Source organism: Dendropsophus ebraccatus, chromosome 7 (assembly GCF_027789765.1).
Source record: "Dendropsophus ebraccatus isolate aDenEbr1 chromosome 7, aDenEbr1.pat, whole genome shotgun sequence".
In the NCBI taxonomy this organism is placed as follows: Eukaryota; Metazoa; Chordata; class Amphibia; order Anura; family Hylidae; genus Dendropsophus; species Dendropsophus ebraccatus.
Genome location: NC_091460.1, coordinates 71,022,938 through 71,035,647, shown reverse-complemented (window position 1 = coordinate 71,035,647; position 12,710 = coordinate 71,022,938). Strand labels below are relative to the sequence as shown.

Genomic DNA, 12,710 nt, shown 5'->3' with positions numbered 1-12,710 from the left:
CAGGGAGGAAGGCAGTGGCTCCTGCATAGTTATAGTGCGGGGGGGGGGGGGGGGGGCGGTGCGCTCGCTGATGTTGGCCCTGCAGGATGGGTAAGTAGAATAATTACTTATTTATCCCGATGGCACACCCACAGTCTGGCGATTGCACATACTGTAGCTAAGGCAGTCCTGGTTAAAATCAGCTATAACAAAGCATACATTATTGTCCATGTTGCAGAATTTTATAATGTCCCAAGATGACCAGCAGAGGGAGCTACACTGGAAAGTTATGCTATTATTATAAACATTGTTATAAATTATTGCACTGTGGATTTATTCAATTTTGTGTGCCTATTGTCCTTAATGGGAAAGCCAAAAAAAAACAATAATCCAATAATGCAGATTTTGCTGAGTTAACTAGATTTGCCGCAAAATTGTTTTCATGAGCCAGCTAAATGATGACGATCTCAAATAAAGGTCTCCCTTTTATTAGCTCGGAATATCATAATATTGTGAAAAATTTGCACCCTTTAAGTTAAGTTTGTCTTTGCTATCATGTTTGTCTTATTTAGTCATTGATCCTTCCTGAAAATACTATATTAAAGGGGCCATTGATACATCAGCAATATAAGCTCCATACACAAACTATAATTAGGATGCCAGGACCTGTTTAAATATTTGTGCTACTGTACACGTTATAAAAGATCGTACAATTCCACTCGTAGTAATACCATATATGTTTATCGGTTTATTTGAAAAATAGAAAAAAGGTGATTTGAACGTTTTGTTCTGCTTAGAGTGAGATTCTTTGGATTCCATGATAGAACATGAATAGAAAGTCAGACAAATCAGCAATAGTTAAACATAGTTTATTGAAAATATAATATATCACTTACCACACTGTCACACTTTATTGATGAGTTCTGAAATGGGTATTTTTTGGAAAATATCACCAAGCCTTTGCGACAGGTCACTTCAAGCTACTTTAGGCGTCCCCAATCACTGCTGTCAAATGATGTACACAAAGGCGTGGCAATGTTTAACATAATTTATACCCTTATTTGCGTTTTTAAAAGTGGGCAGTTGGGTTCCCAAATCTGGAAGGCATTACTTATCTTACTAGGATGTTGTCCAACAAAACTGCCCAAATTCCGCTGAACCGCTTCCCAGTCAAAATGAGTGCAGTCAAAATATTATTCACTTACATAAGGTGAAAAACAAGGTTACATGAGCTGGCTTATGACCAGCCATGTTGTTTCACAACAGCCATCTTTGTATGGTTCAGCGCCATTTTGTGGGCTCAGACCGCCATTTTATATGGCACAGCAGTCATTTTAGCTTTTGTATAACACATTTATATTTTTTTTACATACTTTAAGTCCCTGATGGAACCTTTCATAAGCAATGGTTAGATTGCTAATACTGATCTATGCAACACTACAGCATTGCATATATCAGTGATATCATTGATGCTCTGCTAATAGAGTCTACCTGAACCAGAGACACTTAGCATTGAAATGTAAGTATAGACCTGAATATAAAAGTGACCCATTGGCAATATGATTGCGGGGGTGTCAATCGGAAACCTGACAGGTGCGGCACCTGTTATTCAGCCATTTGAATGCCGCAATCACTTTTCGTTGTGGCATTGAAAAGGTTAAATGACTGACACTAGCAGAATTGCTGCTGTCAGTCATTATCAACGGGTGTCTCCTGCACATAGCAGCAGACTCCAGCTGTGTATGGAAAGGCTTAGCTCCTAAACCTGGTCTGTTCACCCCTTCACATCAACCAGCATTTATAGGTCTGACATTAAGTACAGTAGATGTAAGTATATAGAAGAGAAATATTGGGGGAGATAATCGAAAACTGTCATATAGTAAAACAATCTTTGTTAGCCAATAGCAACCAAGCATAGCTCAGCTTTTATTTAACAGTGCTTGTTAAGTTATGAAAGATGAGCTGTGATTGGTTGCTACACAGTTTTTTATTATCTTTTCCAGTATGATGACAATTTTAAATTGAAAAAGCTAATGAAGGCCATCATTCTATGGTAAAACAAAACAAACTGGTAGTATGTTTTATGGCTGCTAGAATGTTCTAAGGGCAAGAAATAAAAAAAAATATATAAATATATATATATATATATATTTATTTAAAATACATTCTATTTAGAATTAGATATTCACAGTGAAATTTTCCCTTTATAATGTACAATTGTTGTTTAGTTACACCTGTACCTGTCTCCCTCAGTAGTAGTTTACACTATGTCTGTGGTGCTACTTACACCTGGGATGATATTAGCCAGGAGTCGACTCCAGCAATAAGAAAACTGCAGACTGGTGGGGCAGTATTGTGTCCCCACAATGTCTCTTCAAGAAGACTTTCATCTTCCTATTAGTTCCTACAGCAAACTTTCTGTCTCCCTATATATGACACATGGGTCCACAATTCTCTAAGTGTGCCTGTCACTTTAATACACTTTTGTCATGTCCAGGAGACATGACATAGGTTTTGATTGGGGTCTGAGTGTTCAGACTTTGACCAATCGTTAGAACGAGCAGAGAGAGAAGCGTATGCCTGAGTTTCTTCACTTTTAATAATGTATGTTTTCATTTCGTATTTATTGATTCTTTAACAATTTCATTAATCCACATTGGCTTTCTACTGTTACTTATTTTGGCTCCTTTCTCCTGGGTGTCCCCCAAATGCACACTGTTTATTCTGACAGGTCTGTTGGTTAATATAAAATCCAATAGGGCCTCCCCATCGAGTCCTGCATCCAACTAAGTAATAGAATTTCTTCAGCTTCTGTTATTTTGATGGCTTATAGAAAACCCCTATTAGTGTTTTATTATTGTTTTTTCTCTCCATATAGTTCTACCCATAGATATTCCACATGCTTACTTTTCTCAAAGAGCAGTGGGGTACATTTATCACAGATAGTAGGTTGGCCCTTTATGAGATGTTCAGATTGTCTGTTCACTATGGCAGATCACAGGTGTTATGTCTATATCGTGCACACATACCATCACTAATCCTACAGAACCATCTGTTTTTATCCCAGCACAGCTGTATTCGTGTAGTTTATAACTGTAACGGGGTCATGTGGTCACCAACCTGTAACGCCTGGAGTCGTGGATCCACTGAACTGTCACTAGCGATGGTGGTAACCTCACCAGGGAGCGGAATCTAAGGGGCCGCTGGTTTTCACCAGAGCCTGCCACAAGGCGGGATGGACTTGCTGCGGCAGGCGACCCCCAGGTCGCTACCCCTGGCTTGGTTGCTAGTGACAGCAGGCGAGGCGTGGCAGGAGCAGTAGGCAGATGGTAATGCAGGCAGAGGTCTGTAGACGTAGCCGCAGGCGGCAGGCAGAGCTCGGGAACAATGGTAAAGCAGCGGACAGGGACCAGGGACCAGGACAGTGGACCAGGAACAAGGACTGAGGTCAGGAACAACAGGGAGCTGGGCCAAACGCTATGGGAAGCATGTAGAGGCTCCAACACCTGTGGTGGGGCATGCTGGGATTATATAGGGAGTGACCAAAGCAACTACCAATTAAGGGCGGACTGGCCCTTTAAATCTGAGGCAGCCGGCGCGCGCGCGCGCCCTAGGAGGCGGGGTCGCGGGCGCCGGCCGGGACAGACAGAGACAGGATAGGGGTGAGGTAAGGCGCCCCCCGGGGATGAACTAGTGGCAGCGCCGGGTCCCTGCACATGGACCCCGGCGGCTGCATGAGGCAAGGGAAAGTTGCGGCGGCAGTCGCAACCCAGAGAAAATCAAAGTGTAGCAGTGGTCTGTCCTCAGTCAGCTGACTCCCTGTGAACTATCGGATGTCATAATCACCTAGAGGATCCCTTTTAGCTGCTCACAGGCAAATAGCCAAAGAAATTACAATATGAATTGAAAATATTGCAAATGTTGTATATTTGCATCTATAGCATTTTATAAGAAATAATTGAGACTGATCATTTTTAGTTTCTTTTACTAAATACACTAAGGCATTATGTCCCCTTTAATAGGATAAATGGCAATAACCTGCATTGAGTTGAAGTTCATGCATTTGACTAGACTAGCGAGACTGGGTGCACCTATTCCACCCACAAAGTAATACCTTGCCCTCCCTAAGTAATTGGGGTCTTCCTTTCAGTCATCCAGTATCTTGGCTATACCGCTCAGCTCCTAAGAAGCAATTGTCATGACGCACCAGGGAGCCTGTAAGGAAATAAATCTATGCATGCTGCATCTTAATGGAACCTGAAAGTAGAACAACTTGAAAGAGAGTAAGGTCATTTGGAAGGTCACATTTATAAGGTTTAAAATTACACTTTTGTACTATGTTTTTTATGTATAACGTGTTATACTACAGCTTTTTTCTTTTTATACATTTAGATATGGGCTAAACTATGGGTGTGAAAAAAACACAGAATGAGCATTTTACCTTGCCTCATGTCCAGCACTGACACTATACTAAAAAAAAAAATGGTCAACATCTCAAAACAAAATGAAATAAATGGAGTGTGAACTAGCATGGCTGCACTACAAACGCAAACACACAAATATGTGGCTGACAGCATAAGTATTATACTGAAAGATTTCAAAGGTTGAAGATACCAGCACTGTAATGTGACAAGTGAATGCAATTTCCCAATTGAGAAACCCCAACAATTAGCTGGAGCAAAAATAGGCTACCAAGAGGAAACCATATTTTGGAGGACTCAACACTTTCGTTTGTTGCATGAAGAGTCCATTGATTTCATTAGATAAATACTATTTAACGATTTCTTCTCCCTGTGATGGTGCTGAGGAGGAATTCAACACTTGCTGCAAATTTCCCCAGGGAATCCCAGCAGTGGGAAAATCTGTGAACAGCTTCTATTCAAAGAACCTCTCAACAAAAAGGGTTTGTCTAAAGTGGACGATCCCATTATATGAATGGAGATGATTGTATATTATATTGGCTGTAGAAGCCACCACAACAGGTGACTGTTACACCCCAGTGGTCACATTTAACCTTCAACATTCAAGACAAAACGTACTTAAGAGGTTTTCTATTTTTAATGTCCCATTTTACAGTAAAATATTTTATTCTCTGGGGAATTTTTTTAAAAGGAATAGTCAGAACCCACATTGCCAGTCACATGGGTGGAATTACCTGCTTGTGTTGTGATGGTTAGTTGAGGCCTGTGTACAAGTGTCTACAAGTTACTGGTAGTAGATTTATGGAGGTGAGATGCTGATCCAAGGCTTTATATTGACTGCCATATGTAGAGTGAGGAAGAAATTGTTGTATTCCTCTGGATCACATATATATGTTTGGCCTTAATAGACCCTTGATGCCTATTTTCACAGGCAAGAGTATAATAAAAGATAAAAGAGCCAGGTGCCACCTATGGGAGCTAGTTTCTCTGCTGTTGAAAGCCCAGCCTCTTCAAACGTTGTCTAGCATTATTGGGAAATATTAGCCTAGCAAGAGGAAGGAAGAGTTTTTCCCTTCATCAGTACAGAACAAGTTGCTGACTGGTTATCAGGGGGCCCTCGGTTCTGGGAGTGAAGGGATAAAGTCTCTCCCTGAGGAGAGCACCTAATGGTGTGTGGAATCTTATAAGCCATACAGTGCTCCACTGCAAGGTAACCCTCCTCAAAAGGAAGCTCTCTGGTGGACCTATTTGAGGGATGCTGCCTCCAATAGGTGGAACAAGAACGCAAATTTTCTTCCTTTTGGAGGAGGGCTGCTTTGCATATTTTGAGACCCCACCTGCTTTTGGGTACTCTTCTCAAGGAGCAAATTTACTTTTTCATTCCTACAATAAGTTGTATTCAAAGCTAACATACCCCCCCCCCCCCACACACACACACACTTGCACAATAAATGTATTTCAGCATCTGGCTCTACTCAGTAAAGAAGATCTAGATGAAATAGTTCCTTAAAGCTTTAATTGTTTGAAGCAGTAAAAAAAAATGTTCTACTCTCCAACAATAACCTATGTGTACAGTCATCCGCAGTGGAAAATAGACATGATAGTACTGGCACCAGCTACTAAGTACCTGTAAGCTTGGCATCCTATAACAATTACTAGTCCTGGTAAAACATTCTAACTGGTGTGTTGTCTCCTATTTATGCCAATTTTAAATAAATAAATGATTATTAGATGCAATTTATAGATGTTGTCTCCTAAATCCTATCCTTACATTGTTTTTTTTTTCTCTTTTTTTTGTTGTTGTTGTTTCTAAAGGATTTTGGTGAACCTTATGATTCAACTTCAGAAATAAATGTATTAACCCACATCAACTCATTACCTATATAAAGGAAAGGATGAAAAACACACCCTGTGTAATTCTGGACCAGCATCTCTGGACCAATCAATTCTTTAATAATAAAACTAAACATAATGGTCAAAAGTTGCAATAACAGAAAAAGAAAAACTATCCAGCCCTGGGGGCAGTCATCAGAATAACCCCAGGAACTGACAATAATGGAACCAATGTGGGATCACAGTTGTTGCAGTGGCCAAGTAAATTCAATTGCAAAGGAAAATATAGAACAGACAAAAACATAGATAAAACTAGAGTGACCCCTCATTCATAGATGGCTAAGATGTCATGAAGTATTGCATTACATACAAAGTTTATGAGCATTACGTAATCAGTTCATTTGGCAACATATTATTAAACTCAGTGCTTATTTTTGAATACTAGAAGACACAGTATCATACAATGGGCTATAAACAGTCACAAACAAGAACAGTTATGAGTGCACTTGACTTTTTGAAGCTAATTAGATTGTCCGACCTGTAATCAGTTTTGGAAGACAGAACCCAAAGGCTTTTTAACACTGGTAAAACTTTAGCATACCAATGATAAATGCTTGCATGTGACTAACACAGTTAGATGACATACAGGGAAGAATGTAATACATTTTTGTACTAACAGCAGAAGAAAGAAAAAATCTAAAAGAAAAAAAAACTATTCAACAGATTTTTGTTAACACTGTATAAAGGCTCAAAATTCATTGCATTATTAAAAAAAAAAAAAAAAAAAGATTTTAAATGTTGAGGTGAAGTGAGAAAAATCTCCAAGCTCTATTCGTTTTATGTTAATCCTATTATGATATTTTAATGTAATAGTCCTAAATCTCACTTCAAACTACATGCAATTAGGGTTATTGTGATCAAACTCTACTATATAACTGAAATTATAGGCAGCGGATGAAAGGAGTGGACTGTGTCAAATGCCTAAAGAGACAGGCTGAATTATTTATATCAATACATGTAAAATGTAATGCTGTACCTGAGCATCATTAATGGTCCATGCACTTATAATATAAACGCGCATGCTTAACCAATGTGTAAGATGAAACCAGAGGAAGAATGGACTCTGGACTTCAAGATCAAAGGTACAATTTAGTAGGTTGCTAGATTCTTTTTAAATACCCAACATCAAACAAATACTTTGTTACTCTCTAAAAAGTTGTGATAATACTGACTTGCCCATGGCCAAGTCTTACGAGTGGCCAGCAATGTCACTGCCTAGTAAAGCCACAATACAATAGTCAATGGATTAGAAAACGATGAACATTTTTTTAATAAACTCTTGTTAGAGATCCATTTCTACATGGTTCCAGATCCATGGCTAATTAATATATGTAGTTATCATATAGTCAGATCTGGATGTTTGAAGTCCATTGATAAACACTGTTCTTGCTGCTTGGTAGGCTTGTAAGATACAGATGATGAGTCAGAAGATGTGAAGCAGTAGGATGAAGCAAGAAGAGATCCACCAAGGATGAGAAAAAAACTTCCAAACCAACCCATGAAGAGAGCTTCTCCAAATTCCCATCTTGGGACAATGTCTGGGATAGACTCATCCCAAAACTCTTGCACAGTGTCATAAGCCACCCATGAGACTGGAACTAAGACACTCAGTCCTGAAGTCCAAAGCATTATGCCTCCTAGAAGTAAGAGTCGATTCTTCAGGTCTTGATTTCTTGCTCCAAATTTCACACATTCTAAACCCGGACTGGAGATGGCAAGTCCAAGCATCCCAGAGCCATTGGATAGGCACATTAAAATCCTTGAAATCCTGAGCTCCGAAGAAAGAGCCAAGAAGGAATCAAAGTCCTTGCATTGCATTCCTCCCTCTTCTTGAACAACGCAAGTCTGCCAGAGTCCCATGGTCCAGTTTTCTAATTCATTCAAATCTAGGTTCAAGTTTTTCCAGAGAGGCACATATGTAGTAACACAGGACAGAATCCATCCTGCCAGAGAAAACAAAGTCCCTCCAAATTGTATGTAAGTTCTTTTGGCCAAAGCCATACTTTTTAGTTATTCCTTGAAAGTACTGGTGTAAGAACACCCCAGCAGCTATCTGGTGTCTTGCAGTCAATAGTGAACAAATATTCTTGGCTTCTAGCAACAGGGTATATAAGCTTTAGACTTTAACTCATTAGTGACCTTTGTTCTTACGAAAGATAGTGTTTCATATAGATGTGGGAGGAAATCCTGGCAGCTAGGAGTTAAGTTTATGATAAGCATTTGATCTGTTACCTTTCAATTTGCTGAGTAAAATTATATCCCAATGCCTGATGATTACAAGCCAGTGGCTGAACAAAGAGAGCTCTATGACCCCTCACCCTAAAACACAACAGTAATCATTGTGCTTCAATATGGATTAATTAGATTTTAAAGGGTGATAAAAGCCTCTTCTGTGCGCAACAGGACTTTATTGTAATACCTGAAGCAGGTAATCAGGCATGTAGGAAGGAATAAGCCTGGCATAAAAATGGACCTTAAATGGAAAGTTTTTGTGCATCAAATAAAAACACGTTGAAACTTTTACTAAATGGAACAGTTTGGATAAAGAAGGTTATTGTTTTTGGACTGAGGTTTATTACACGTTACAGAAAGAAAAGATAACACAAGGAGTCGCACAGGCATCTATTCAAAGTAAAGTGGGTGACACATATTAGCTGTTCACAAATTTGCTAACACTCGAAGCAGGACAATAATGGGAATGTTAGAATTACTTCTTAGGCTCTGTCCACGTCACAACTGTGATATGTACATAGCTTGTGGTTACTTTATGAGGAGCCCTCTCTGACATGTATACCAACATTCTTTAAATATAATGCATATGCACCATATAATACATACAGTCAATGAATTTGGTGACATTTTTCCCACATGCACACGTAATAAAAGTGATTTAATAATAAAAACCTGTAAAACAACAAACATTACTCAAAGTGCAAGTTCCATCTTTACATTAGATAGAACCCAGATAGATTAGATAGATAGATAGATAGATAGATAAAGTAACGATGATCAGCGGCACACCAGTAACGTGAAAAAAAAAAAAACGTGAAAAAAAGTTCGTGGTCGGAACCATATCGGCTGGCACCCGTTGCGTTGTGACTTGGAGTGCCACTCGTCTCTACCAATCTAGATAGATAGATAGATAGATAGGAGATAGATAGTGATGATAGATAGGAGATAGATAATAAATAGAGATGAGCGAGTACTACTCGAGCGAGTAGGCATTCGATCCAATAGTACAATATTGGAAATACTCAATTTCAATCGAGTATTCAATCAAAACTCCAGTAAAAATATGATTCCCCTCCCACCTTCCCTGGCGCTTTTTTTTTTTTTTTAACCAATAACTATCGACAGGGACAGGTACTAGGAGCACACAGGCAGGGAAAAAAAATCACCTACATTCATTGGCTGGCTAAGCCATGTGACCTTCACAGTAATCGAATAGTGGATTTGAGATTCATTTTCAGATGAGACTTGGAGCTAGACAGGGAGACAGTGTGTAGCAGGGACAGTCAGATATTAGATTATTTTAGGCAGGAGGGACCCCCAAAAGCCCTTGTTGGGGCTAAAGCTATAGAAGGAACACATTTATCTAAAGATATACAGCTATTAAACCTACTAGCAGCACATAGGTCACATAGGTGTGTTCAGACAGGCAGCTGGAGTGTATTCACTGTGAGGAATAGGCTGCAGTGTATCTGTCTGTATAGATTATATGGCTGTATACTCCTTGTAGGCCAAGGCCAAAAATAAAGGTGTGGTACTACTGTTCTGCATACTGTGCGCCACATAAAGTCAAACGCCTGTTGCCTGCTGTAGGGCATTCTTGTATTAAATTAGTGAGGGTATACGGCTGTATACTCCTTGTGTGCCAAGGTCAAAAATCTAAGTGTGGTGCTACTGTTCTGCGTGCTGTGCGCCACAAAATAAATTTGAACGCCTGTTGCCTGCTGTAGGGCATTCTTATTATACATCAGAGAGGGTATACGGCTGTATACTCCTTGTGTGCCAAAGCAAAAAATAAAAGCCTGGTACTACTCTTCTGCGTGCTGTGTGCAACATAAAGTCTAAAGCCTGTTTCCTGCTGTAGGGCATTCTAATATGTCATAGAGAGGGTATACGGCTGTATACTCCTTGTAGGCCAAGGCCAAAAATATAGGTGTGGTACTACTGTCCTGCGTACTGTGCGCCACATAATAAAGTCAAACGCCTGTTGCCTGCTGTAGGGCATTCTTGTATTAAATTAGTGAGGGTATACGGCTGTATACTCCTTGTGTGCCAAGGTCAAAAATCTAAGCATGGTGCTACTGTTCTGCGTGCTGTGCGCCACAAAATAAAGTCGAACGCCTGTTGCCTGCTGTAGGGCATTCTTATTATACATCAGAGAGGGTATATGGCTGTATACTCCTTGTGTTCCAAGGCAAAAAATAAAAGCCTGGTACTACTCTTCTGCGTGCTGTGTGCAACATAAAGTCTAAAGCCTGTTGCCTGCTGTAGGGCATTCTAATATGTCATAGAGAGGGTATACGGCTGTATACTCCTTTGTTAGCCTAGGCCAAAAATATAGGTGTGGTACTACTGTCCTGCGTACTGTGCGCCACATAATAAAGTCAAATGCCTGTTGCCTGCTGTAGGGCATTCTTATTATACAACAGAGAGGGTATACGGCTGTATAATCCTTGGGGGTTATGAAATGTCCGCCCCAGTCGTATGCCAGGGAAAAGGTGCAGATTCGCCCCTTCTCCCTGGCGTACGCCTGCCGTATGCCCGGCTCGCCATATGGGTGGGCTGGGGGAGCTTGAGGGGGGGGCCTCCTCCCATGCCTCATTTATCATAATTTACGCCTAAATCACGATCCAATTCTACACTTAGATTTAGTTGCTACTGTTCTGCGTACTGTGCCCCACATAATAAAGTTGACCGCCTGTTGCCTGCTGTAGGGCATTCTTGTAAGACGTCAGAGAGGGTATACAGGTGTATACTCCTTGTGTGCCAAGGCAAAATATATAAGCATGGTGCTACTGTTCTGCATACTGTGCACCACATAATAAAGTCGAACGAGTTCTAATACGTCATAGAGGGGGTATAAGACTGTATACTCCTTGTGTGCCATGAGACCCACATTCTCTTATGTGTAATAAGGGCATATGGAAGTGGCAGATGACTTTGAAAATTTAAAGAGGACGTGTCTGACCGCATCACACATACACACAATGACAGCGATGGGTGCTGTTTGATTTCCCCCTTGCCTATGCCATCTGTGGCTGTCATAGGCAACGTGATTTATAGGGTTGCATGAAAATATTTCTTTGACTTAAAATGTGGCTTTCTGTCCATACTACAGTAAAGGAAAGAAGGTTTTTGTGTATTTTTTCCACTTCACATAGCGTTTATATTGTGTTTGGAGTCTATAGTTGATAGGCTGTGATAGTGGCGTAATGCTGCGACTTTGGCTTCCCCTACTGTCCCAATTGCATTCCAGAGGTGTTGGCATCATTTTCTGAGGTGTTATTGTGGACTTGGTGACCTCCAAATGGTCGAATTTTGATTTCTAAGTGTCGAGCATTTTTCTACCATAGACTTTATTGGGATTCGATATTCGTTCGAATAGTCGAACATTGGGGTCTACTTGACTCGATATTCGAAAATGTGAATATTTCACTACTCCCTCATCTCTAAAAATAGATAGTGATGATAGATAGATAGAAAGATAGATAAATAGATAGATAGATAGTGATGATGGATAGATAGGTAATACTGAATATAAGCAAATATTAAATCTGAATGTTATCCAAGCATACAGTCACTAATCTGGGTATATTTGCACTTTATTACAAAGTTCTAAATTTTAAACATTACTATCGACTAAAATTAAGGCCAAGTTTATATTCAAATATCAAGTGTTAGTTGATCCTATTCTATGTCTATGTAGATATATATAGCTTGTGGGAGTGTTCCTGTGAATAAATGAATATATCCATGTGCCTATTTTTGTCTCCTTGTAACATCCTTAAAGCTAAAAAGCGAGGACATCATTCTTTGTAGTAAAATAGATCTGCTGGGTGCACCTGGGATTTCAGTGGTCAATGAGCTTTCATCTTATGTAAAGATCTTCTTTTCAGCCACATAATAGAATATTTGTTCTGGTAAAGTTATCCCTGACACAGGATAGACTTTCTGTGGAAGTAATGCAAGGGGTAACATGATATGAACGTATGTAACAGGACAGAGCTGGGGAATAACTCATGGCATTTCTTGGCTGACAATGGAGGAATTATCAAGCCAAATCAGTGAAAAAAACTATTCTCTATACTTGTTACTTATCAGCCTGGGATTAAATGTGCTGAGAGATGTCTGAAGTGGATCTTTGCAATTGTCTGCAAAGAAAAAAGAACTCAGTGGCAATACTTAACA

General features: G+C 39.8%; 1 protein-coding gene across 1 annotated transcript; it reads right to left on the bottom strand.

The window, feature by feature from the left end:
* Nucleotides 1-7,631: 7,631 nt before the first annotated feature.
* On the bottom strand, nt 7,632-8,294 carry LOC138796856 (putative claudin-24). Its single transcript, XM_069976568.1, has one exon. It carries the CDS (start codon nt 8,292-8,294, stop codon nt 7,632-7,634), a length of 663 nt encoding a protein of 220 aa, XP_069832669.1.
* Between the last annotated feature and the right edge of the window lie 4,416 nt (nt 8,295-12,710).